This window comes from Phasianus colchicus, chromosome 6, assembly GCF_987193195.1.
Source record: "Phasianus colchicus chromosome 6, bPhaCol1.hap1.1, whole genome shotgun sequence".
Taxonomy (NCBI): Eukaryota; Metazoa; Chordata; class Aves; order Galliformes; family Phasianidae; genus Phasianus; species Phasianus colchicus.
In genome coordinates this window covers 49,636,303-49,663,056 of record NC_143441.1, presented here as the reverse complement: position 1 = coordinate 49,663,056, position 26,754 = coordinate 49,636,303, and the positions used below count along the sequence as shown (strand labels likewise).

At 56.1% G+C, this 26,754-nt stretch overlaps 1 protein-coding gene across 3 annotated transcripts; it reads left to right on the top strand.

Moving 5' to 3' along the window:
• The first annotated feature begins 207 nt into the window (after positions 1-207).
• NBEAL2 (neurobeachin like 2) lies at positions 208-26,667 on the top strand. Of its 3 annotated transcripts, XM_090143230.1 has the most exons (55): positions 208-357; positions 4,762-4,850; positions 5,092-5,235; positions 6,117-6,198; positions 6,507-6,619; positions 6,692-6,774; positions 7,281-7,366; positions 8,049-8,322; positions 8,415-8,521; positions 9,030-9,113; positions 9,197-9,280; positions 9,410-9,508; positions 10,267-10,838; positions 10,925-11,057; positions 11,127-11,246; positions 11,752-12,079; positions 12,167-12,249; positions 12,693-12,785; positions 13,250-13,421; positions 13,948-14,081; positions 14,159-14,318; positions 14,396-14,498; positions 15,000-15,153; positions 15,322-15,480; positions 15,561-15,720; positions 15,876-15,961; positions 16,067-16,759; positions 16,840-17,018; positions 17,108-17,267; positions 18,185-18,322; positions 18,416-18,721; positions 19,425-19,574; positions 20,369-20,526; positions 20,609-20,733; positions 20,809-20,929; positions 21,005-21,162; positions 21,470-21,603; positions 21,722-21,829; positions 21,943-22,038; positions 22,120-22,244; positions 22,316-22,456; positions 22,539-22,669; positions 22,744-22,853; positions 22,930-23,047; positions 23,113-23,210; positions 23,297-23,413; positions 23,485-23,574; positions 23,652-23,761; positions 23,882-24,054; positions 24,209-24,303; positions 24,409-24,525; positions 24,619-24,780; positions 24,863-25,011; positions 25,207-25,342; positions 26,182-26,667. In XM_090143230.1, exons 1-55 carry the CDS (start codon positions 307-309, stop codon positions 26,284-26,286), a joined length of 8,256 nt encoding a protein of 2,751 aa, XP_089999356.1. In that variant the 5' UTR covers positions 208-306; the 3' UTR covers positions 26,287-26,667. The 3 variants fall into 3 exon arrangements, with proteins under 3 accessions (XP_089999356.1, XP_089999355.1, XP_089999357.1); XM_090143229.1 differs by having other exon boundaries at positions 25,207-26,667; XM_090143231.1 differs by lacking the exon at positions 208-357 and adding an exon at positions 1,301-3,314 and having other exon boundaries at positions 25,207-26,667.
• Positions 26,668-26,754: the final 87 nt, after the last annotated feature.

Genomic DNA, 26,754 nt, shown 5'->3' with positions numbered 1-26,754 from the left:
AAGCGCTGCCCCCCCTTCCCCATATCTATCAGCTGTCTCACGGCCACCTGCAGCCTATGGGGGGGGGGGGGGGGCGTGGAGGTGCACCCCCCCCCCCGTAGCTGGGGGCGGTCCCGGCTGTGGGGCGGAGCTGAGGGCTGAGCCGTGCCGAGCCGTGCCGGGGCACCGCCGAGCCCCCTCCTACCCCTTACCTTAACCCGCCCCCCCCCCACCCTCCCTTTCCCCCCCGAGTCCCCGACCCCCAGTTATGCCCCCCCTTGGGGCCGCAGGGCCCTGAGCGCTTCTCCCGGCCCGGCCCGGCCCGGCATGGCGTCCCGGGAGCGGCTCTACGAGCTCTGGATGCTGTACTTCGCTAAGGTGAGACCTCCCCCCCCCCCACCACCTTTCCTCCCCCCTCCGATCCTCCTCATCCCCAGTTCGGGGGTCCTGCACCCCTCCCCCCCCTGCCCCACAGCCCCTTCTCCATGTTAGCCTCTCATTTTTGCCATCCCCCAGCTGTATCACTACCAATTTGGGGCTCTGAATCCTCCATATTCCATCCCCCCCCCCAAATTTGAGAGCTCTGAGACACCCCCCCCCTACACCCGCACTCCCGTATTTAGCCCCCCCCCCCCCCCCAGTCCTCATCCCCAGTCTGGGGGCTCTGCGTTCCCCCATTTGCACCTGAGGCTCCTCGAGAACCACCCCCACCCTCAACCCCACTAATTTGGAAGCACGTGCCCACCTCTCCCCCACCCCCCACCCCATTTTGGAGGTTCTGTGACCCCCCCCCCCCCATACCTTCACCCCATCGATTTGACCCCCCCACTTCCCCCTTCACCCTTCCATACTTTGAAGGCTCTGAGAACACCTCCCCCTCCTCCCCCAAACCCTCATCTCCCTCTTAATTCAGCTGCTCTCCCCATATCCCTCCAATATTAGGGACTCAGTGACGCTCCCCCCTGCCCAAATCCTCCCCCCCAAAAAACCTCAAAACCCCCTCTATCCCCACCCCCATTCAGAGCTTCAGTGCCCCCCTCCCCAGTCTTCCTGCCCAAGGGGGGGAGCACACACCCTTATTTTTCTCCTTGCACCCCATTACCCCCCACTTGGGGAAGGCTCCATAACCCTCCCCCTACCCCCCTTTGCTTGTGTCTGTTCCCCCCTCCCAGCAGCAGGTGCGGCCACGATGACATTGGAGCCACGTCCTGGGCTCATTGCTCTCCACTGGGGCAAACAGTGGGGAGGAGGGGGGGTCCTACACCTTTGTGGGGGTCATACACCTTGGGGGGAGTTCCACTCCATTGCGTTCTCCGCCCCCCCCCCCATACATCAGATTTAATGCCACTCAAGCTGCCAAAGCTTTGTTCATCCCCACATGGCAGGCATCCCCACTGATTTGAGGACAAGGGGGTTCCCAATCCCCCAAAGTCATCACTTCGGGGGATCCCTTCATCTGTCACCCCCCACCCCATCCTCATTTTGGGTCCAAACGGTGCGTTTTGGGTGATGGTGGCACGCAGCGTGGCTTTTAGGGATGAGTGGTGACGCCTTTCGGTCTCACACCGGTGTAATTAGGATCGAGGCTTGTTAGGTGCAGGGGGGGCTTAGTCTGGTTCGGGATTGTCCCTGCACAGAGCTCCAGGGGTCTTCAGGTTTCCACTCTTCCTCCCTGCCCCCCAGTAGCAGCACTGTGAGGAAATCCTTGAATATTGGCAGAAAAAGGGATTTGGGAACGGTGAAACACAGGGAAGGAAGTGGTGGCAGTCAGTAGGGGAGGGAACCAGTTTGGAGCTGGGATGTGCTGGCAGGTCAGGCTGGGGGGATACATGGGGACAGGTGCAGTGCTGGGGGGGGTGCATGACATTTGTATGGGGGCATGCGCCGTGCCATAGGGATGTGTGTGCTCTTACGGGGACAGGTGCCATTGCCATTGAGATGTGAATGCTCTTAAGGGAACAGGTGCCACACCGTGGGGCTGCGCGTGGTTTTGTGGGGACGTGTGTTATGCCATTGGGGTGTACAGACCTTATATGAGGACTTGAGCCGTGCCATTAGGGTGTGCATGCTCTTATAGGGACGTGTGCTGTGCCTTTGGGATGTGCACTATTCTGTGGAGACATGTGCTGTGCCATTGGGGTCTATGTGCTGTTCTGTGTGCCGTTGTCATTGGGGTTTGCACTCCTAGCTGGGGACATGTGCCATGCCTTCGGGGTTTGCATGCTCTTTTGGGGACATGTGCCATGGCATTGGGTGTTTGCGCTCTTGTGGGAACATGTGCTGTGCCATCAGGGTGTGTGTGTGCTGTTATGGGGACAGGTGCCATGCTGTCGGGATGTGCATACTTGTTATGGGAACATGTGCTGTCAGGATGTGCACAGTGCCATCCCCACACTTCTGTGGGAACGTGTGCCATGTCATTGGTGTGTGTGTGTGTGTGTGTGCTCTTATGGGGCCATGTGCCACGCCACCAGTGCTGGTAACCCCCCCCCAGGCAGGTTGTCCCCAAGCAGCCACCCTGCCTGCTGCCCATGGATGTGTCCTTGACGAGAAGGAAGCTCATTAATTACCAACCTCCATCCCAACTGCTGAGCAGGGGGACTTTGGAGAGGATGGGGTCCGTCTCCCAGTGGGCACGGGGTCACCATTAGGTACCAAGCACCAGTGGCATCGCAGGACCGCTGGGGGCCAGACCCTAACCTGAACTCCTATAGGGACCGAGCTGTAGGGTGCATGGGGACACGGGTGACCCCTCAGGGACAATGGCACAGAGGTGCTGGCGCTGAGAGCACCGTTCCCAGGCGGCTCTGCGCCATGAGCCCCAAAGCCACCCAACAGGATCTGCCAGCGGGGCGGGCACCGCGGGGGCGAGCGGCGCGCCATGGGACGCTGGCATGGGGACAAGGGGCACGCGGTAAGGTGACAGTGACAGCGGGACAGGGGGACAACAGCGGGGTGCCATTGAGGCAGGATGCTGAGAATGGGCCAACTCGTTGCACCCGTGGGGTTGGGTGTCCCCGGGGCGGCGGTGGCACAGCGGGATGCTGCCACAACCCCATGCGCAGCGGTGACAGCGGCCCCGCGTGAGCCTTCCCCGGAGGAAATGTCGTTGGGGCCACGAGTGACTTGGCATTTCCTGAGTCTCTCGTATGTTTTAAGCAAACTAAAGGGGGGGGGTGGAAGGAAAAAAATAATAACATCACATACACACACACACCCCGGTCCTGTCGCCGCATGTCCTCGCGCATTTCCGCTCCCCGTCCTCGCTCCGGCGGTGGCGGCACCGGGGGTCCATGGAGCCGTGCGGGTGTCCCATCATCACGTCCCCCCCACAGGTAATGGGGTGTGAGCCCCTCCCTGCCCCCTGGGCGCTGGGGAGGAGCGCTTCTCTCCAGTGAATGGGGCGGCGGTGGGTTTGTGAGCTGCTGGGGGGAGAGTGGGGCTTGCAGGATGCTGGGCTTTGTGGGGCTGGTGCCGGGGGGGTTGTAGACCTACAGGTGGTGTGGAGGGACAGTCCCTGCCAAAGTTGGGGAATGTGGGAACAGGGTGAGCCTAGAGTGCTCTGTATAGGGTGCACAGACACCCAAGGGTGTTCTGTGGTATGCACAGGGACGGGGTTCACCCCAGGGTTCTCTATGGGGTGTGTGGATACCCAAGGGTGCTTTGCAGGGTGCACAGAGGCATGGATACTCCACGGTGCTTACGGGCTGCAGAGGGATGGGGTGATCCCAAGGTTCTTCATGAGATGCATGGGAACAAGGGTGACCCCAAAAAGCGTGGGTCACCCCAAGATTCTGTACAGGGCTGTAGTGCTCCATGGGGTACACAGGGACGTGGGTCACCCCAAGGTGCTCTGTGGGGTGCACAAAAGCATGGGTGATTCAGATGGGTGCCCCATGGGGTCGTTCATCGCTCTAACGTGCTCTGTGGGGTACACATGAGTTTGGGTGATCCCATAGTGCTTTATGGGGTCCATGGACACCCAAAGGTGCTCCATTACTTCCACAGGAGCATGGCATGACCCCAGGGTGCTGCATGGGGTGCAGAGGTGCCTGGACACCTCAGGCTGCTCTGTGGAGTGCATGGAGATGTGGGTCACCCTAAGGTGCTGCATGGTGTGCACAGGGATGAGGTGACCCTACAGTGCTCTGTAGGGTACATGGAAACCCAAGGGTGTTTTGTGGGGTGCAGAGGGATGTGGGTGACTGCGGAGTGCTGCATGGGCACAGGGACATCCAGGAACCATGGCTGTACAGCGTTGGGTGAATCACCCCTTGCACAACCCCATGAGGAGTGGGGCCTGCACTCTACCTGCTGATTGGCTGCGCCATCCTACAGGGCCAGGTGCTCTTGCTGCTGATTGGCTGATAGCTAGGTGCTCTGTTTGCTGATTGGTTGGCAGCTCTACAGGTTTTGCTTCTCTGCGTGCTGATTGGTCAGTAGATCCACAGGTTGTGCTGTTCTGCGTGCTGATTGGCTGGTGGCTCCAGGGGTGTGTGGCCACTTGCTGTGCTGATTGGCCAACCGTTCTGGGGATGGGGGGGGAAGGAAGGGAAGGTTTGGGGGTTGCAACTGTTTTGCATGCTGATTGGCCAGTCTTCATGGCACTGGATCCCTGCCAGGCATCCATTGGCCAACAGTTCCCAGGGGCTGTGCTGATTGGCTGGAGAATGGATCCCTAACGGGAGCTAATTGGCCACTACCCAGCTGCCCTTTGGGGGTGGGCACTACAAAGATCCCCCCCACCCCCCAGAAAAACCAACTCAAGCCTCCCTGTTGCAGAAGGACCTGGCATACCTGCAGCAGTGGCTGGAGGCCTTTGTCATGAACTTTGAGAAGGTCATAGCTGTGCCCTCGCTGGAGCCCCGCAGGTGAGGGTGACCCCCTTTCTCCCTCAAAAAAATAAATTAAAAACCACCACTTCCCTCTCCCTTTCCCCCCTCCCCCAACCAGTCAGAACTCAGCTTTGGGGTTTTGCTGCAGCTCATCCGCTGCGGTTTGCAGCCATCCGGCCCCAGGAGGTTTTTAGCACCGGGCTCGGGTGGGGGTAGGTCCCATCCTGTCCTTTCCCCCTTCTCTGTTAACTTATTTTCCTCCCCCCGCCCCCATCAGGCCAGAGGAAGCAGTGTCAGAGATCCCAGTGCTGCCACGAGAAGTGCTGCAGGTGCTGAGTCAGAGGCTGGCACAGTGTGTGGGGCAGGGTCCCCGCCTCGGGCAGGCACTGCTGCTCCTCAAGTTCTTCATCATCATCTGCAGGTGGGTGCAGGATCCCCCCCACCATGGGCAGATCCCAGCTGCATACCCTCCCCTCTCCCAAAGTGCATCACTCCCCCTGCAAAAGTACATATTCTCCTCTCAAAAGTCCACTCTGAAAGTTCATTGTGTCGTGTCCCCCCCAAAAGGTGCATTGTGTCCTCCCCACCCCCTTCCCCAAAAACACAGTCTCCCCCCAGCATGTGCTGTACCCCCCACCACGTGCATCATGTCACCCCTCAGTGACATTGTCTCCCTCAATACACATCACATTCTGACCCCCAAAAGTGCAGCATATCTTCTAAAATCTCATTGAGCATTGTGCCCCCCCCCAGAAAAGAAGCACCAATCCCCCTCCCTGGAAAAAAAAAAAAAGCATCTTGTCCCCTTATGTTCCTTGTGCCCTCCCCAGGTGCATCATAGCCCCTCAAGTGCATTGCACCCCCCACTTCCTCCCCTCTTACTTCTTCCCATTAAGCAGCCACTCCCTGCCCGTTCCTGTTCCTCTCCCCGGGGGGGGGGGGGGGACCTGTGGCCGTCTGGCCCCTTCCTGCCCGCTGCTCTCCTGGCGCCGCTGCCTGTACACCGCAGATAAGGCTGTGCTGATGGCAGCCTGTGCTTGCTCCCACCCAAGCATCCCTAGAGGCCCCCCCCCCGGCAAGGGGACTGTCCTTCTGTCCCCCCTCCCAGCCACCAAAGCCTTTATATTTAGCACTGGATAGGAGCCAGGTCCTGAACAATGGGACTGCACTGGGCTTTGAGTTTGCCTGCATAGCGTGGGAGGATGAGGTCAGCCCAGGACGTGGCCTTGGTCGGCAGTTATCCCCCTCTCTAGGTGTGTTATTCCCCCACCACCCCTTCCCCATGGCATTTACACCTTGCAGAAACCTCGAAAATGTCCAAACCGACAAAACTCCTGGCTTCATCCTGGAGGTGCTGGCGCTGCTGCGGATGTGTGCAAGCAAGGTGAGCGTTGCCATCATCACGACCCCAATCCCCAGTGCTGGGAGGGCAGATATGGGGGCAGGACGAGGAGGGGGCTGTTCTGTATGCACCCCAAATCATAGCAAAGGGGAGGGAAGAAGTAGAATGGGGGCAAGCATTTGGGGTGCAGGCTTAAATCCTATTGGGTACCATTTGGGGGCAAAAGGATGCTTGGGTACCACTTTGTGGCATCTTTGTGCACAGAGATGAATCCCAGTGGGACAAAGCTGAAATAGGAGGGTCTTAGAGATGTTATTTGAGGTTCATCTTTCTCTGCCTGCCCCCGGCAGCTACGCAGTGGCCAGGAGGATAGGGCGCAGCTGGAGAGCGTGATGCTGTATGCCCTGCACCTCTGCGAGTGCCTCTTCGACCCCTACCAGACCTGGCGTCGGCAGCTGAGCGGGTGAGCACCAGGGGCATGGATCCCTGCATCCTGTACCCCTCTTCTCCCTGCTCCTCATTCCTCTCCTTCCAGAGAAGTTGTCAGCACGAAGGAAAAGAGCAAATACAAGTTCGCCCCCGCCGCTTTGCCCCCCGAGTTCGACACCTTCTTCCAAGGTACACCCATCACTGCTCCCTGCAACCCCCCTGCTTTGTGTGGTCTGGGCAGCAATCCCTGAAGTCTGAAGTCTTTTTATTATCCCGTGATTAATGCTGAGTTTTAAATCCATTGGTTGCCCACCATGGGGTACAGTGCTGGGCCTGTTTTGGTTAGCACCTGACAGAAACACAGCTTGGCTGGGGAAGCTCTAAAAACCCCATCACTGACCTGTGAAATAGAAACCCCCTTCTTATTAGGGGGCTGCAGAAAGCACCTAAAGTCCCAGCAAGCTGTTAGTGGTGCTGGCTGTGAATCCCCATTCCCCAGCTGAACCTGATTTTAGAACCAAAACCTCTAGATTTTACAACAGAAATCTCCCCATGCTGCAGCCAAAGCTGAAAATAGCTGAGGGGTTTGCGCTCCCTCCCCCCTCCATCAGCAACAAGGTCAAGTGTGGGTTATGGGGTGGGTAGAAAGGGGAATTTCTGCCTCTTATTTTCTGCTACCTCTCCTGTACTTGCAGAATGTTTCCAGCCTGGTGGGCAGCTCTCCGACGAGCTCCAGCTCCGGCTCATCCACCTCTTTGGAGCCATCCTCTCTGGGGCCAAGGTGGGAATGGGGGCATGGGAGACAACACTGCTTTGCCAAACCTTCACTCCCCAAACTGCTGAGACTAAATTGCAAAACCTTATTTATTACAAGTGTGATGCTTTGCTGCAATTAAACACCTTAATTCTGCAAAGCCTTATAGAATTACAGTTAAAATTGCAAGCCAAAATTTATGGTTTTACCTTAAAAAGCAAAAATGAAGTTAAGGAGATATCTAAACTGAAACTGACCCAGCAGAGCTTGCTCACCAGCAAGAACAAGTTCAGATCTGGGATGCAGCTGAGAGCATCTCAGCTGGAAAAATCACTGAGCACACGCAAGTTCTAATCAACCCAGTGCTTAAGGAAGCAGAGCTTGATTAACAGCTCTGAAATGTGCTTGGAGTTAATTTGCATATCCCAGAAGCAGGCAGGAAAGTAGCAATGCATTGTGCAGATATCATAGATTCATAGAATCGTAGAATCACAGAGTGGCTTGGGTTGGAAGGGACCTCAAGGATCATGAAGCTCCAACCCCCCTGCCGCAGGCGAGGCCACCAACCTCCATATCTAATACTAGACCAGGCTGCCCAGGGCCCCATCCAACCTGGCCTTGTATACCTGACCTGGTTTAAATATGGGATTTTATGCCAAATTAAAAAGAGATCTGTTTTTATTTTTTGTTTTCCTTTTGTCCCTGACAGTCCAACCCACTGCAAGCCATTACACCGGCAGCATTGGAGGTGCTGCTGGGAGTGCTGCGCCGGGTGAGCTCAGGGCCACCGCCGTGCTTTGGGCTGCTGGGACTGACACTGCGTAGTGTGGTGGCAGCAGTGCATGCCCTACATGCCAGCAGCCCTGGCCCTGTGCCCCTGCGTATGCTGCTGGATGGCTATTTCAGAGTGCTCAACGCCGACCCCACCACTGTGTCACCAGAGGCGGCTGGAGGGCTCATCGCACTGCGGGTACAGATGTTGGGTAAGCTGGGGTTTGGGGATCAGGGTTGGGGAGCATGAGATCAGGGTGGTGGGGTGGGTGCTGAGCCCTGTTCCCCACTCTGCCCATTGTAGATGCCATCCCAGCCATGCTGAGCTGTGATGACCGGCCGGTCCTGCAAGCTGTCTTCCTGAGCAATAACTGCTTCGAGCACATCATCCGCCTCCTCCAGAACAGCAAGGTACCAAAGTGCTGCAGTATGCCTGCACACAGCAGGGTTGGGATTTGAGATGGGATCATGGAATGAACCACAGAATCTTGGAATGGTTCGAACCTTAAAGCCTATCCAGTACCAACCCCCTGCCATGGACAAGGACACATCCCATAGACCAAATGCCCAAAGCCCCAGCCAGCCTTGCCAGGGATCACAGCTGCTTTGAGCAGTCTATGTAAAGAATTTCCCTCTAACATCCAACCTGTATTTCCTCTCTTTTAGTTTAAAACCATTTTCTCTTGTTCTATCACTGTCTGTCCGTGTAAAAAGTCATTCTTGCATTTTTTCTTGCGTGCACTGCAGCATCCTCATCTGCACCATTCTCAGTCTCCTTGACTGTCAACACCCCAAGCATTGCTGGGATGGAGCCACTCCAGCACCATCTCTGTACCCCAGAGCAGGGCAGGAATGGTGCATAACCCTATTTTTTCTCCCCCCTCCCACCTCCTGTTGGTCTTTGTCTTCCTTGCCCCAGCTCTACCTCAACAGTCCACAGGATGCAGGTGAAGCCTACAATGAGCTCTCTGTGCAGCCACCAGCCAGCAATGGGCTCCAGCAGGTATTCTGAGAAACTACCCCACACTCAGCTGCCTGGTAGGATTAGGGGTGATGCCTACAGCTGACCCACCACCTGTCCCACAGGTCTTTGACAGCGGCTCTGATGCCATCGCAGTCCATGCCATCAGTGTGCTCACAGCCATCATGAGCAACTCACCCTCTGCAAAGGTGGGAATGGGAGGAGGATGTCCCCAAGCACAGATGGGGTTGGGGTTTTTCACCCCAAAGAAATGCCTTGGGGTGATGCAGCTCATTCTAGGGCTTCTGTAGGACTTCATGTTATGTGCGTGCTTGCAGGAGGTGTTTAAGGAGCGCATTGGCTATGCCCATCTCTACGAGGTGCTGAGGAGCCAGGGTCAGCCCACGCAGCGCCTGCTCCAGGAGCTCCTCAACATGGTAAACACTCCCTTGGCTAATCCAGAAGCCTTCCCATCTCCCATAAGCCTTCTCCTTCACTCCAAGCAAAATACTCTGTTCTGGCACCTCGGTGGAGCAGCTAGGCTGATCTCAGCCCTCTCTCTCATCTCCAATCCCCACTGGGTCCCCCTCTTAAGGTGGTCACACCGTCTTCAACTTTGAATCATGCTCGGCTTTGGGGAGATTCGAGCCTGTTTGAATGCTGTGCTCTTTGCTCTGGCACTGCTGGGTGGGTGTGTAGGGGTCTTCAAGGTGCAATGCAGGAGGTTCTCCCCAGGTGCTTGGTGCACAGGAATGTCTGTCATTTGTTGCACGAGGGTCTCCAAGAGTCTTGGTGCAGGGGGTTCCCCAGAAACCTTGGTGCACAAAGGGGCTTGCTTTGCAGAGGGTCTCCAAGGCACTTGGTGTAGGGAGGTCTCCCAAAAGTCTTCATGTACGAGGCTCTCCTAAGATGCTTGTTGCAGAGGGGTCCCCAAGATGTCTTGTGAAGGGGAGTCTTGTGAAGGGGAGTATCTTGGAAGATACATGGTGCATGACGATCTCCAATACACTTGAAGCATGGGGGGCCCCCAAAATGATTGTTGCACAAGGGCCTCCCAAGACACTTGGCTCACAAGGGTCTCCCAAGGTGCTTAGTGCATAGGGGTCTCCATCACATATCCAAAATGTCTAGGAGAGGATCCATCTCTCTCTCCATATGGTGGGGACTTCACCAACCATCTTCTGTATTCTGACAGGCAGTAGAAGGTGACCACAGCTCCTTACCAGCACGCCCCATCCGCAACGAGCAGCCCCTGCTCCTGCTCCTGGCCTGGCTTCCAGCACTGGCATGCCGTGAGCTGCAGCTCTACCTCTCAGAGCGGCTGCGGCAGCTATGCGAGGCCTCTCTGCCCAGCCGCCTCACCTGTGTCAAGGCAGGCATGGTGGGCAGCCTGCTGGCTGCTCTGGCCTCAGAGCCAGCACTTCCACCTGCCTGCTCTGAAAACCTGCTGGAGTTGCTACGTGTTCTGGGCAGGCTTTCCATCCGGCCTGGTGAGCTGCGGCAGCTGTTGAGGCTGCTGCGGCGTGAACGGGGCAGGGGTGCCCACCCCTACACAGCACCAGTGCTGCGGGTGCTCTCGGGAATGGCACGGGCTGAGGGACCCCCACGGGCACTGCAATACTTCGACCTGACACCTGGCATGGCAGGGATCATGGTGCCTGCCGTCCAGAAGTGGCCTGGAGGTGCCTTTGCCTTCCATGCTTGGCTCTGCCTCAGTGAGGAGGAGTTCGGGCCACCGGCGAGGCTGAAGAGGAGGCAACTCTACAGGTGAGGATGGTGAGGATGGGGTGGTAAGGTGAGGAGGGTGAGGATGGTAAGATGCAACTGTCTCCACTGCGCTGTCCTCTCTCCAGCTTCTTCACAGCCAGTGGGACGGGCTTCGAGGCTTTCTTCACCACTGACGGCATGCTGGTGGTAGCTGTCTGCACCAAAAAGGACTACATGACGGTGGCACTGCCGGAGGTGGCCTTCAACGACTCATCCTGGGTGAGTGATGTCCCCATCACCGTCCTCATGATGGGGGATACCCCTCACACCTCTTGCTTATCCCCACAGCACTGCATTGACATTGTCCATGTCGCTGGCCGTCGGCCTTTTGGCCAGAATGTGGTCAGCATCTACGCAGATGGACACCTACGGAAGACAGCACAGCTCCGCTTCCCATCTCTGCACGAGGTCAGGGCCATCCCCAGCACTGCATCATCCTTCTCTGTGACATTGGCTGGGAACTGAACACTGCTCCTTAACAGGCTGCCCAGGGAAGTGGTGGAGTCACCATCCCTGGAGGTGTTTAAGAATTGTGGAGACTTGGGCATTTGGGGGCATGGTTTACTGGGGGTGGGCTGGGATTGGACTTAGTGATCTCAGAGGTCTTTTTGAGCCTTAACGATCTATTTATGATCTAAATTATAGGACAAGAGGTAGTGGCCTTAAGGTAGGGGAGATTTAGGTTGGATATTAGGAAGAACTTCTTTGCTGAAAGGGTTGTGTAGAATTGGAACAGGTTGCCCAAGGAAGTAATTTGAGTCACCATCCCTGAAAGTATTTAAAAGACTTATAAATGTGGTGCAGAGGGAGCTATGGTATTGAGCTAGACATGGCAGTTCTGGGTTCACAGATGGACTTCATGACCTTAAAGGTCTTTTCTTGAAATGATTCCATGATCTCTTCTCCCATGCAGTCCTTCACCTCCTGCTGCATTGGCTCTGCGGGGCACCGCACCACCACAACGGCCTCCAGCAGCAGCCACCCGCCGCCATCCCATGGGCTGGAGCTGACCTTCCCCCCACACCCCGTGCTCTGCCGCTCACAGTCCTTCCCTGCCACCCTGGGACCTCATGCCTGGACCCCCCTGCAGCCCCCCACCGAGGGAGTGGTGTCCACCACAGCAGCTGGCAGCCAGGATACTGAGTGGGGCACCCCTACTTCCCTCGAGGGCCACCTGGGCTCTGTGGCTATCTTTTGTGAAGTGCTGCAGCAAACCCAAGTCAAGGCACTCTTCTGCCTGGGTACGTAGGGGCTGGACACATCAGTGAGGCTTCTGGTGGCAAACGCATCTCCAGCCCTTCCCCACTGACCCCTCTTTCTTTGCTCAGGTCCAAACATTGCATCTCCGTTTACACTGGAAGGTGACCTTGTGGAGCTCAGCAGTAAGCTCCTGCTGTACTACACCCCACAGGTGAGGACAGACCCATGAAGATGCTCTCACTTTGCCTGCACTCACCAGGATCTTCCTCTGTATGAGGGATGTTGAGCCCCATGTCCATCCCTTCCCATCTTTTCCCACTGAGATTTCTTGAGTCTCACCCTGATCATATCATAGAACTATAAAAACACAGACTGGTTTGAGTTGGAAGAGACCTTACAGCCCGTCCACTTCCAACCCCTGCCATGGGCAGGGTCACCACTCACCAGATCAGGTTGCCCCAGTCCCCAGCCATACTGGCCCTGAGGACTGCCAGGTATGGGACATCCACAGCAACCCATTCCAGTGCCTCACCACTCTCTGAGTAAAGAATGTTCTTCTAATATCTATTCTAAATATTCCCTCTTTTAATTTCCTTTTTGACCTGTGCCCACCAAGCATCCACTGTCTTCATAGATTGGAATGCTCTCTTCTAGGCCTGCAGAAATAACATCTGCCTGGACCTCTCTCCCAGCCATGGTTTGGACGGGAGGCTGACGGGGCATAAGGTGGTCAACTGGGATGTCAAGGTATGTTGGGTGCCGGGTGGCCCATCCTGACCCCATGACCTAGGGTACCTTTGGGTTCAGGACAGGACTTTTGTGGGGTGTTACGTGGCCATGGTAGTTCCCCAGCAGGGGAACTGGGGAACTATGTGGTATTGGTTCCAGCAAGAACCTATGGGTCCACCAAAGTCCAGCTATTCCATGGCCCTCCCAAGGACCTCTGTGCTTTGTGCGCTCTCATTGTCCAGACTGGGCTCCATGGATGGTTACTGCAGGGGAACACGTGTCTGAGCAACCTGTTGGAGGTGCATGCTGTAGGATAGGTTAAGGCATACTTCACTCTTTGCTGGCCATAGAGCCTTGTGCCTTGGACAGGATAGGTCCTGTGCATCCCTGGCTCTGGGTGGATATGCAGCTGCCTTCCGTACACAACCATCACCATGCAGCACTCGGGAGCACACAGCAAAGCTTCTCACTTCTCTTGGCAGGATGTGGTCAACTGTGTAGGTGGGATGGGTGTCCTGCTGCCCCTGCTCGAGCAAGTGGTGACCAAGAAGGATGAATCCGAGGACGAGCAAGAGACCAATGACTTGGTAGGGCCAGAGCTGACATCCTCCAGGAACGCCCAGGGCATGCTCATCCCACTGGGCAGGTCCTCAGGTGAGGACTCTGAGGGGGATGTGGGGCAGGAGCCACACTGCTCAGGTGACTGGGGGTAACCCCACTGCCACATAGATGCTGCCTATGCCTGGCTGGTATTGTCTTGCCCAGAACACCAAGATTTATGGTATTATGGAGAAACCTTGCTGTTGCTGACGTATTTTCAGGTTACTGTGACCAAATTAGTTATAAGTGAGAAGTTCTGGGAAGATGAAGGTGGTTCAAGCATGCTTACCTCCAGTTTTGATTTTGCTTTTAGTCTCTGATGTCTTATCGTAGACTTAGGTTCATGCAGAAGCCTTACCCCCCATAGGAAAAGTGAGATTTCTCCCCACTAACTTTCAGGGAGCTCAGAGCAGCTGAGGTTTACACTCAGTTAAGTTGGAGGGAAATGGGTGAATGGGATGGCAAGTACATGGAGAAAAGTCAGTGATAACATCACCAGGATGCCCATCATTGTCAGAGGTGGGAAGGAGCCCGCAAGGAGCAGGGCTGATGGCTCCCAGCTCTGCCCTGTGCCTTACAGAGAGCAGGCTGGAAAGGAACAGTGTGGCTGCCTTCCTGCTGCTGGTGAAGAACTTCATCCGCAACCACCCAGTGAACCAGGAGAGCCTGGTGCAGTGCCACGGGCCGGCCATCATCGGTGCGCTGCTGCAGAAGGTGGGGGCTGTCACAGCTACCAGGCTCCATCCTGGGTCACTCCCCATGCTACAAACCTCCCCTCTTACCCTGGGCAGGTGTCTAGCCCACTGCTGGACATGAGCACGCTGATGGCCTCGCAGATCCTGATGGAGCAAGTGGCCTCTGAGGGCAGCGGACTGCTGCTGCACCTCCTCTACCAGCATCTCCTCTTTGATTTCCGCATCTGGAGCAACAGTGACTTTGCTGTCCGCTTAGGTGGGAGCAGGGGCATCTATAGGGATGCCTGGGATGGTGGTGTGGCCACCAGGACCATTCATGGCCTCTCCATGCAGGTCACATCCAGTACCTGGCCAATGTCGTCAAGGACCACAAGCAGCGCATCCGCAAGAAATATGGGGTACAATACGTCCTCGACTCCATCCGGACATACTATGGGTGAGCTGATGCTTATAACTGGGGTATCTAGCCCCCAGACACCAGCACCATGGTGGGCTTGGTCTCTGGGAGCTGCACATTGGGTTAGATGCTTTTGTTTGGGATCATATTCTCCTTGCAAGCGTATCATGGAAGCATTTTGGTAGGTGCTTCTGCTCCCTGTGCCTTGTCCCTTCAGAGACCCAATACATGGGGTAAATGTTTTCTTGTGTGCACAGTTGGTCTGAAGGGATGTTCACTGTCCAGGAGCTGCTCAGGCTTCATGTTGGGATTTGGGGTTGTGCTGATGATGAGTGATAAGGAGAAAGAGGGTGGCTGTGTACTACTCATAGGGAGCATCATAGAATATGAGTTGGAAGGGACCCCTAAAGGCCATCTGATCCAACTCCCCTGCAGTGAACAGGAACACCTACAACTTGATTAGGTTGCTCAGAGCCCTATCCAGCCTGATCCTGAGTGTATGCAGGGATGGGGCATCCTCCACATGCATCTCTTCCTCAGTTCCTCCAGGGAGAAGTCCACGGCTACTGATGACATCAAAACGGTACAGACATCCCTCTTCAGCCTGGTGAAGGATTTCTTCTGCAGGAGCTTCTCTGGGGAGGAGATGCAGAGCTTGCTAAACTATGTGGCCGCAGCACAGGATGAGCAACAGGTATGACTTCTGGCCATCCAGGTCCTACCATACCACCCTTAACATTGTCCCCAGACAAGTAGGGCTGGCCCTGCTCTTGGCAGTGGTCAACAGGCAAGTGGGGAAAAAGCACTGAGGTTCTGGTGGGGTGCATGGAGGACAGCATGCAGCCATCTCCATTGCCTGTAGGTCTGTGGAGCGCTGGAGGTGATACACAGCCTGCTGAAGGGCTCACCCTCCCAGGAGCAGCTTTTTGCCTTCCTCTTTGAGCCAGGCCATGTGGAAGTCCTCTTCTCACTGCTGGTACAGAAGAAGTTCTCAGATGAAGTGCGGGAAAGAGTCTTCAGGGTGAGACATGTCTCTGGTATTGTCCCTTGAGGCTGGGGGCATCCTTACAACAGCATCACCTCCGCTCTCTACCTTGCCAGGTGCTCTACAAGATGTTGAAGTATGAGAAGGTCCCTGAGCGCTGCAAGAGCCGCCTGAAGTTGAAGGACATTGGGTACCAGGGGCTCATTGCCTGCCTCAGCGACATCCCCAGTTCCATGTTGCTCTTCCGCTGCCTCTCAGAGCAGGTCCTTGGGGCAGGTACCGTGTGTCCTGCCCAAATCCACCCTGTCCCATCCTGAATCAGACCACAAGGGCCATCCTGTTGGCTTACCACGGGGCTCAGCTGGCTGGGGGTAAGCCTGGGGGCCTTTTGTGACTTTGGGAGACAAAAAGCCCTCTCTCCTTGCATGCAGATCCTCCTAACTACAAGGACCTGGTGGCTGTGGTTTATCTGTCCCACCGGGCTGACCTGACCGTTCGGCTCGATATCTGCCGCAAGGTGAGCAGAGACATTGGTGACCATCCATCCCCCGCCATTCACAGGGTCCAGCTACCCTGAGAGGAGCTGAGGTGACTCCATTGGATCCCTCTTCTCCTTCTGCAGCTCTTCCACTTGATCTACGCACAGCAGGACATGGTGAGGCAGCTGGCCAGGCTGGCAGGGTGGCAGGACACACTCACCAAGTTGTACGTCAAAGAGTCCTACGAGTCCCGCCAGCACAGCCTCAGCCACTCAGGCAGTGGGGGCTGCCTTGAGCTCCTCCGCTTCACAGACCACCCCAGCAAGGAGACTGAGGTGGGCAAGGACAACGTGGGCAGCATGAGCCCGCTGCCAGCTGACCTGCAGGAGCTGGATGTCTTCCTGCCACTGGGATACGAAGCCTCGGACCAGGAGCTCTCTGAGGGCTTCTCTGACCACTCCATCTCACCCAGCGGTCGCATCAAGTCCTTCCACTCCTACAACTTCAAGTCCTTCGACTCCTCTGACCGGGCGAGCCGCTCTTCCTCCAATCCTGGGGATGTCCCCTTTGATGGTGTCTACCACCCACTCTCACCTTTCTCCACCTCACCCTTCGACCTGGGGCTCGACCTGGCCAGCACCAGCTCCATTGCCACAGCCGAAAGTGGTGCACAGACACCTGCCAGCGGCCCTGGAACCCCTTCACCCCTGGAGAGCTTCAAACCCTTTCCAGGAATGCGAAACCGCAAGAGCTCCAGCCTCTCCAATGTGCTGGATGAGAGCAGCTACCAGGACGCTCTGCCCAGTGACAACATCTCCAACACCAGCAACCCCCAGGTGAGCCCTGAATCCATAGCACTGCCCAAAAAGGTGATAACTGTTGGGAATCTCTAATGCTTTTCCCCCTCCCCTGGTAGCAAACGCCTGAGGAGGAGCTGTGCAACCTCCTGACCAACATCATCTTCTCGGTGACGTGGCGCGGGGTGGAGGGCTGGGATGATGCAGCATGGAGGGAGCGTGGCCAGGTCTTCTCCGTCCTCACCAAGCTGGGCACGGCATGTGAGCTGGTGCGGTCTCCTGATGAGATCAAGCGCAGGTTTGCTGGGGGAATACAGGCTCTGTGGGTGTACTGTGGGGCTGTTCTGGGGTGGTGGCCACCCTGCAGAACCACCTGCTGTCCCACAGCTTGCTGGAGATGATGCTGGAGTCAGCGCTGACGGATCTGAAGGAGTCAGGGCCAGCTGCACTGCCTGGCCTCACCCACAATGCACTCAAGCTGCTGCGGCTGCTCCAGGACTTCTTGTTCTCTGAGGGACACAACAACCAGGCCTTGTGGAGTGAGAAGGTGTGTGGCTGCAGGCAGGGTCCCAGGTTGAACCCTACACCTTTGTGCTAGTCTCTAACCCTGGAATCAGCCCTGACCCTAAACCCAGCCCCTAACCTGTAGACCACAAGCCTAACCCTAGTAAATAATGCATGGCCTAATCCTAAAACCTAAACCATAACCTGTAAATCCAGCCCCAGCCTCTAAAACTAACCCTAAACCTAAGCCCCAGCCGTACGCTCTTGCCATAAGCCCCAGCTCTAACCATAGGTTTTAACCCTAAATCTAACAGAGCACCCTGTTGTAAACCTAACCCTAATGCTAACCACTAACCCTGTTAACCCTTGACCTTCAACCCTGCCCTTAGCCTGTAGCCTGTAAACCTAATCCTAGAAACTAATCCGTGCTTTAATTCTAAAACCTTGTCCTAGCCCATAACCTATAAATCTGACCTCTAAACCTGGTCCTAAACCTTTACCCTAACACTACAGTCTTACTGTTAACCTCAATCCTATCACCTAGCCCTAAACCTTCATCCTAACCCCTTAACCCTACACAACTACCATGTGCCCAAACCCTATACCTAGTCCTATCTCTTCCTATACACCGTCCCTCATTTAAAACCTATAACCAGACCCATAACCCTACCCCTATATTCTAAACCCCAGCCCTAACTCATAACCTGGAAATCTAATTAGACCTAATCCCAATCTTAACACTTAATCTTAGCCCTACACCATTACTATGAGCCCACACCCTAAGCCTCAACCTGCTACCCTGATGCTAAGCATGCTCTAACCTAATCCCCCTGTCCTAACCTCAACCCTCATCCCATCCCCTGCCCATAATGCAAATGCACATCAGTGATGTCTGGGAGTTGGGGACAGACCTGTTGGCTCTGTGAGGACTCACTGTGTCCCCCTTCCCCCCCGCCCCAGATCTATGAGGGGGTGAGCAGCCTGCTAGACAAGCTGGGCGTCTGGTACCACCCAGCCAATGGCACCTCTGACCTCAAGGAGATGGCGCAGACAGGGCTGCGCATCCTGGTGGGCTACATCCTGCTGCAGGACCCCCAGGTAGGTCACCCCCTTCCCTGGGCTCTGGAGCAGACTTCAGCACTTTTGGGTGGCTGCATCTAATGCCCCATCTTCTGTGTCCCCTCCCCTAAGCTGCACTCACTGGCCTATGTGAAGTTGCACAGTTTGCTGCAGACTTCCACAGCACCCAAAAAAGATGAAGCTTGCTACCTGCTGGGCAAGCTGGAGACCCCACTGCAGCGTTCACTGGATGCCAAATCAGAGACCTTCTCCTGGCTGGTGCCCATTGTGCGCACGCTCATGGACCAGTGCTACGAGACTCTGCAGTTGCAGCAGTTCCTGCCCTCGTTGCCTCCCACCAATGGCAGCCCCACGTTCTATGAGGACTTCCAGCAGTTCTGCACCACCCTTGAGTGGAGGAGCTTCATTGAGAAGCACGTGGGTGCCATGGGGTATGGGGTGGTATCGCTGGGGGTGTTGGGGAACCCTTCTGAAGCTTAAAGAGGGTCCAGAGGAGGGCCACGAAGATGATTGGGGGCTGGAGCACCTCCCCTACGAAGACAGGCTGAGGGAGCTGGGCTTGTTCAGCCTGGAGGAAAGAAGGCTGCGGGGTGACCTCATTGCAGCATTTCAGTTCCTAAAGGGAGCCTATAAACAGGAGGGAAGTCAACTCTATGAAAGGGTAGATAACAGCTGGACAAGGGGAAATGGTCTGAAGTTGAAGGAGGGAAGATTTAGGTTGGATATTAGAGGGAAGTGGTGAGAGTGGTAAGGTGCTGGAACAGGCTGCCCACAGAGACTGTGGATGCCCCATCCCTTGAGGTGTTCAAGGCCAGGTTGGATGGGGCCCTGGGCAGCCTGGTCTAGTATTAAATGTGGAGGTTGGTGGCCCTGCGTGTGGCAGGGGGGTTGGAGATTCATGATCCTTGAGGTCCTTTCCAACCCAGGCCATTCTGTGATGCTGTGATTAAACTTGAGTAACATGTTGGAGCTGGGTTCCACCGTTGCCACTGGGCTGGGACAACACAGTTCCATGTAGGGTTGAGCTCCAAAAAAGAGATGCTTGTAGCTGGATGAACAATAGATGGTGCTGGTGCCAATGCTCCCTACAACATCTCTCTTTTCCCCGCTTGCTCTTTAGGTGCAGCCCACCATGGCCCAGTTTGAGATGGACACATTTGCCAAAAGCCACGACCACATGTCCAACTTCTGGAATGCCTGCTACGATGCCATGATGAGCAGCTCCCTGCGGAGGGAACGGGACAAGGCAGACAGTAGAAAAATGTTCCAGGTACTGCCTCCTCCTGGCCACAGAGACATCACCATGGGAGTGGGCTCCTCATCCTGTGGCTATGGTCCTAAACCCAAGGATGTCATACTGTGGGCATGCTCCTTTCCCTCACCCCAGGGTCATGCTTGTCACTTTGGGAACATAATCCTGGAGATGTGCTCCTCACTCCAGAATGTCATCCTAGGGTTGTGCTCCTTACCCTGAGGGCATACTCCTTATCTCAGGAACATGCTCCTCGTCTTGAGGACATGATCCTTGAGATATGCTCCTCATCCCAGAGATGTTATCCTGGGGACGTCCTTCTCATCTCAGAGATACTGTCTTAGTGATATGCTCTTCGCCCCTGGATGTCATCTCAGGGATGTCCTCCTTATCCTGGGGACATCATCTGCAAGACATGCTGCCCACCCCAGCATCATGCTCTTCACCTTGGGGACAAGATCCTGGAGATGTGTTCTTCATCTCAGGGTTATCATCCCAGTAACATACTCCATACCCCTGGGGCACAGCTGTATGATGATATCCCTGACCTTAGGAACGTGCTCCTCACACCAGGGACATCATCTGAGGATCACCCCAGGGTCATGCTTCTCACCATGAGGTCATGATCCAGGGGATGTGCTCCTCATCTCAGGAATGTTATCCTGGATGCATCCTCCTCACTCCAAGAGATATTGTCCCAGTGATATGAATGATATGCTCTTCAGCTCTGAGATATCATCCCAGTGATGTGCTCCTTGGCCATGGACCTCCCCAGGTCCCATCTTCACGTCACCCTCCCCCTCCCTTGGCAGGAGCTGGTGCTGGAGCCAGTGGCAAAACGTACCAAGGCTGAAAATGCCCGGCATGCCAATGTGCTCAAGCAGGCCAACAACCACCACAGCACAGTGCTGAAGCAGTGGCGCTCCCTGTGCCGCCTCCTCACTTCACCTCGCTCCGCCTGGGCTGACCGGTGAGCACCCATTGTCCCCCCCCCTTGGATCCTGGGGATCACAGATGGGGGCCTGAGCTGCCTTACCCCCTCCCACCCTCAGGAACCCACCCGAGGTTCGCTGGAAGCTGTCAAGTGCTGAGACTTACTCCAGGATGCGGCTGAAGCTGGTGCCCAACCTGAATTTTGACCAGCATTTGGAGGCCAGTGCTCTGCGGGACAACCTGGGTGAGGAACCTGGGGGCTCCTTGACCCTTTATTCCCCCTGCCACTGTGATGCTTACTGACCCCTCCTCATTTCAGGAGCTGATAACCTCCATAACCCTGCTGAGTCCCTCCCACTTGCCATGGCCAAGGAGGCTAAGGTGAGCGAGCTGGAAGACGACCAGCTGGCCGAAGAGGATCTCCCTGTTCTGGACATCCAGTGAGTGTCCCCATCCCCTTCCATTGCACTTGGTCCCCCAGGCTGGGAGTGTTCTCATGACCCTGTGTCACTCAGGGCCGAGCCCAAGGAGCAGAACCAGCGGGAGAAGCTGGTGGTCTCAGAGGACTGCGAACTCATCACAACGGTGGCTGTTGTCCCTGGCCGCCTGGAGGTGACAACCCAACATGTCTACTTCTATGATGGCAGCAGTGAAAAGGAGGAGACAGAGGGAGGTAACAATATGTGCCTGGGAGAGCTTGGGATGGGAGACTGAGGCTCAATCTCTCCCTAATCACTGGTCTTAGAAAAGTTAGAATGGGTCCTTGCTCCAGCAGTGGAATGAAGATGTCTCTATCTATCCCCTATCCCCCCTGAAGTCCATCTCCATGGATGCTGATCCTTTTGGGGTGCTTTCCTTGATGTTGGCCAGGCCCAAGCTGCTCCCTGGGGTGGTGCTGTCCCCAGTTTCTGCCTCATCCCCTGCCTGTCTCCGTGCTGTGTGGTCATTGTAGCCTGAGGTGCTCTGTGCTGTCCCTGCAGGGATTGGCTACGACTTCAAGCGCCCCTTGTCCCACCTGCGCGAGGTCCACCTGCGCCGCTACAACCTGCGCCGCTCTGCACTTGAGCTCTTCTTCATTGACCAGGCCAACTACTTCCTCAACTTCAAAAAGAAGGTGACAGCACCCCAGATCTCCCAGTCGCCAGCCAGGCACCTTCCCAGTGTATCAGGGCTATGTTAATATCCATGTGGGGACCTTGAGCTCACCAGGGCTCCTGTCTCCATTCTTGCAGGTGAGGAACAAGGTCTACTCTTGCATCCTGGGTTTACGGCCCCCCAACCAGATCTACTTTGGCAGCCGCTCACCCCAGGAGCTGCTGAAAGCCTCAGGGCTCACCCAGGTATCCGTATACTCCTGAGAGAGGACAAAGGTTTGCCCCTAGCTGGGACATCTATGGGGTTTGCTCCATCTTCTGCCCCTGCATCCACCTCTGCCATCATCTCTTTGCTCCAGAAATGGGTTTTGCGGGAGATCTCCAACTTTGAGTACCTCATGCAGCTGAATACGATTGCAGGACGCACGTACAATGACCTCTCACAGTACCCCGTGGTGAGCACTCTGCGTCCCCTCCCCAAACTTAACAGTGGCCCTGGAAGCCCCCCAGCCTGACTCACTTCCTTCCCCACCCAGTTCCCCTGGATCCTGCGGGACTACGTCTCAGAGACACTTGACCTCACCAACCCATCTGTGTTTCGGGACCTGTCCAAACCCATTGGGGTTGCCAATGAGAGGCATGCACGGGATGTGAAGGAGAAGTGAGTAGCCCCAGAAAGAAGGACCAGGGGATCAGAGCTCCTGCCCTGACACCCCTGCTTTGCCACCGCAGGTACGAGAGCTTTGAAGACCCCACAGGCACTGTGGACAAGTTTCACTACGGTACGCACTACTCGAACGCAGCGGGTGTTATGCACTACCTGATCCGTACTGAGCCCTTCACCACGCTGCACATCCAGCTTCAGAGCGGCCGGTGAGCATCCAGCAGTGGGACCCAGGGCTTGGGGCAGAGCCACTGCCACCCCCAGAGTCCCACAGATGCCCCGTGCTTCCAGGTTCGACTGCTCAGACCGGCAGTTCCACTCGGTGCCAGCAGCATGGCAAGCCCGCATGGAGAACCCTGTGGACGTCAAGGAGCTCATCCCTGAGTTCTTCTACTTCCCTGAATTTTTGGAGAACCAGAATGGTAATGGAGGGACGGGGATGGGGACAGGGATAGGATGGTTGTACCCCTGACTGCTGACTGCACTCTGCCCACAGGCTTTGATCTGGGCTGCCTGCAGATGTCCAACGAGAAGGTGAGCGACGTGGTGCTGCCACGGTGGGCACGCTCCCGTGAGGACTTCATCTACCAACACCGCAAAGCTCTGGTGAGATGCTGGAGTGGGGTCATTCTGGGGAGAAGACAGGCATTCCCAACCCCCCTGACACCCAGTGCCCACTCAGGAATCAGAGTACGTCTCAGCCCACCTCCATGAGTGGATCGATCTCATTTTTGGGTACAAACAGCGAGGCCCAGCTGCTGTGGAGGCCCTCAACGTCTTCTACTACTGCACATATGAGGGTGAGCCAGGGGGACAGGGTGGGGAGGTGTCCACTGGGTGGCCTCGTTGACACCCCCATCCCCAGGTGCTGTGGACCTGGATGCCATCGCTGATGAGACACAGAGGAAGGCTTTGGAGGGTATCATCAGCAATTTCGGGCAGACACCCTGCCAGCTGCTCAAGGTAGCTCATTCCTTCTGAAAAACCAAAGCCCCTTTCCTCGTTTGAGGAGGAGGTGCTACCCCATTTTCATGGCTCTCTCCCCCCAGGAACCCCATCCTGCCCGGATGTCGGCTGAGAGCGCAGCTCGAAGGCTCGCACGCCTGGACACCCGTCCACCCAACGTCTTCGAGAACCTGGACCAGCTCAAGTCCTTCTTTGTGGAGGTGGGGACAGAAACATGGGGTGACGGGATCACCAGTGAGGAGGGGACCCACTGACTGTGTGTTCCCTGCAGGGCATCAGCGATGGTGTGTCCCTGGTGCAAGCTGTGGTCCCCAAGAATCAGGCGCACTCCTTCATCACTCAGGGATCCCCCGATGTCCTGGTGAGCAAAGGGGAACTGGAGGAGACTGGTGTTGGGTGTCCCTGGGACGTGTCACTGTTGTTACCACCTCTGCCCAGGTTACTGTGAGTGCCAATGGCTTGCTGGGGACCCACAGCTGGCTGCCCTATGACAAGAACATTTCCAACTACTTCAGCTTCACCAAAGACCCCACCGTCTCCAATGCAAAGTGAGCCCGCAAGGATATCCTTTGTCCCTGGGTTCCTTGGGTCACACAGCATCATGGGGTGCTGGTGGTGCCATTCACCTGCCTGTGTCCTTGTCACCATCCCATGTCCTTCCACTCCAGGACCCAGCGTTTTCTGCAGGGCCCCTTTGCCCCCGGTGCCGACCTGTGCTCCCGCACTCTGGCTGTGTCCCCTGATGGGAAACTGCTCTTCAGTGGGGGACACTGGGACAACAGCCTGCGTGTCACCTCGCTGGGCAAGGGGAAGGTCATTGGGCACATCACTCGGCACATAGGTACAGTATCTCCCACCACGGGTTGCCAGGGAGACCTTAGACTATGCAGGGACATCTCCCCAGACTCCATCTCTGTATCTCTCTTGGTGCCACCTGATGCTAAGGCACCTTGGCAGAGGAGCAGCAGCTCACGCTGTCTCCCTGCATGTCACAGATGTTGTTACCTGCCTGGCACTCGACCTGTGTGGCATCTACCTCATTTCTGGCTCCCGGGACACCACCTGCATGGTGTGGCAGGTCCTGCAGCAGGTAGGAAGCTGCGCCTTGTGCCAACTCTTAGCATGAAGACAGTCACTGCTGAGAGTGTGCGGTGGCACAGCAAGGTCCTTGAGGTCCCTGTGTGCTCTCCACCAGGGCGGGTTTTCCAGCGGCTTGGCCCCCAAACCCATCCAGGTCCTGTATGGCCATGATGACGAGGTGACCTGCGTGGCCATCAGCACCGAGCTAGATATGGCTGTCTCCGGCTCCAAGGTCAGCCAGGGCAGGTGGTGTGGCTCATCTCTAGGTGTCACAGCCACCGAGCAGCACCAACCACCACCACCACCTTGTTTCCTTTCTCCTTAGGATGGCACCATCATCATCCACACCATCCAGCGGGGGCTCTTCATGAAGTCCCTGCGGCCCCCTGGTGAGAGCTCGCTGCCTGCTGCCATCACCCACCTGGCTGTGGGGCCAGAGGGGCAGATTGTCACCCAGACTGCTGTGGGTGAGCGTGCTTCCCTGAAGGTGAGGTGACACGGCAGGGCTGGTGTCCCCATGTCTCCCACTCCTTCCTCTCCATTATCCCTCGTTTTGCTCTCTTTTGAAGGATAAATTCACGCTGCACCTCTACTCAGTGAATGGGAAGCACCTTGCCTCTGTCCCGCTGGACCAGGAGGTGACAGCCATGTGCATGACGGAGGAGTTTGTGGTGCTGGGGACCATGCAGTGTGGGCTGGAGATCCGTGACCTCCAGAGGTGAGGGATAGAATAATTGAATGTTAAGGCTGGAAAAGACCCCTAAGATAACCAAGTTCAACCATCAGCCCATCACCACCGTGCCCACTGAACTGTGTCGCTCAACGTGACATCTGATGTCATTGTGCCCGTCCTGCTGACACCCCCTTTATATTCCCATTAGTTCCAATCTTCCACGTCTTCTCTTCTTTGCAGTCTCCAGGCAGCAGTGCACCCTGTGCCCATGCGAGTGCCCATCCACAGTGTGTCAGTGACCAAGGAGAAGAGCCACATCCTTGTGGGGCTAGAGGATGGCAAGCTGATTGTGGTGGGTGCTGGGCAACCTGCAGAGGTGAGCACAGCCATAAGGATTGGGGAGTCAAGGCAGGAGGTGGAGGGGGGTCACAGACGTGCATCCCCTTGCTCAGCTGGACAGAGGAGCTCTGCTTATCCTCCTTGTACCTAGAGCAGAGAGGGATGGGGATGGTGATGGTGATGGGGTAGGGTATGATTGGACTGGGTTGGAATGGGGTGGGTTGAAATTGGGCAGGATGGGATGGGATAGAATGGACAGGTTTGGTTGGGATGAGATGGGGCAGAATGGATAGTTTGGGATGGTTTGGGGTGGAGTGGGACAGAATGTGTTTATTGGGTGAGGGGACTGTTGGGTTGGGCCAAAATGGATGGGTTGGGTTGGGTCAGAATGGTTGGGATGGGATGGGGCATGACAGTGGATGAGTTAGATTGGTACAGGATGGGTTGGGTTGGGACAGAACGGATGGATTGGATTGGGGTAGGACAGACAGGATGGATGGGACAGGATGGCTGGGATGGGGATGGAAAAGAGGATCCACCCAAGGGTAGGATATGGGGTATTTGAGTAGAAGTGGGAGAAGAGAGGGGAGTTGTGGGTGGGGTTGAGGAAAGAATTGGGGATAGGGATGGGGATGCAGATCAGGAAATGGATGCAGAAGATGGAGGAAGAACTGGAGTGGGAACTTAGAATGGGGTGACGGGGGGGTGAGGATGAATTTGGAGTTGCAGAAGAAATTGGAGATGAAGATGGGGATGGAGTTGGAGATGTGAAAGGCGATGAGGATGGGCTTAGAGCTATGGAAGAGGATGGGGATGGAGATATGGAAGGGAATGGAGATGAGCTGTGGGGAAATTGCTGACCTCCTCATCCCCTAGGTGCGCCCGGGCCAGTTCCACCGGCGGCTCTGGCGTTCCACCCGCCGCATCTCCCAGGTCTCAGCTGGTGAAACAGAGTACAACCCCACCGAGGGCAAGTCCTAGGCTGGCACCCCACACCTGGCCCCGATGGCCTTCCTACAGCACCCGGCCCCTCCTGGGGGGCACGGCATGAAGGGGGACACCGATCCTCCTGCAGCAGCGCCCCGAGCCCCTTGCGAGCCGGGGGGTGAGGATAAGGAGGGTTGAGCCCCACGGGGGCTGCATGCTCGGCCCCATGCCGTGGCCTTATCCAGCCCCATTGGGATGGGGGCAACAGCACGGACACGGGGGGAGGAGGTGCTGGGGGGGGACCCTTGCTGGGAAGGGGGTACCACATCCTCCCCTCACGCCCGCTGGCCAGGAGCCGGCTGCATCCCCCCATCCCCCCCCAAAGTGTTTTTTCTATCGATTTCTAGCTCTTTTACAAAAAAAAAAAAAAAGAAAGAAAGAAAGAAAGAAAAAGAATAATATATCTGTCTATAAGAAATAAATGTGCACAAGGCTTTTGTCTGCCCCGCGCTGTCTCTGTTA

Bases quoted from the DNA above. Each gene is read 5' to 3' on its own strand.
- NBEAL2 (XM_090143229.1), top strand. From the start codon at position 307: ATGGCGTCCCGGGAGCGGCTCTACGAGCTCTGGATGCTGTACTTCGCT. The intron at 21,830-21,942 runs GTATCCGTATAC...TCTTTGCTCCAG, and splicing joins AAGCCTCAGGGCTCACCCAG to AAATGGGTTTTGCGGGAGAT. The intron at 22,039-22,119 runs GTGAGCACTCTG...TTCCCCACCCAG, and splicing joins ACCTCTCACAGTACCCCGTG to TTCCCCTGGATCCTGCGGGA.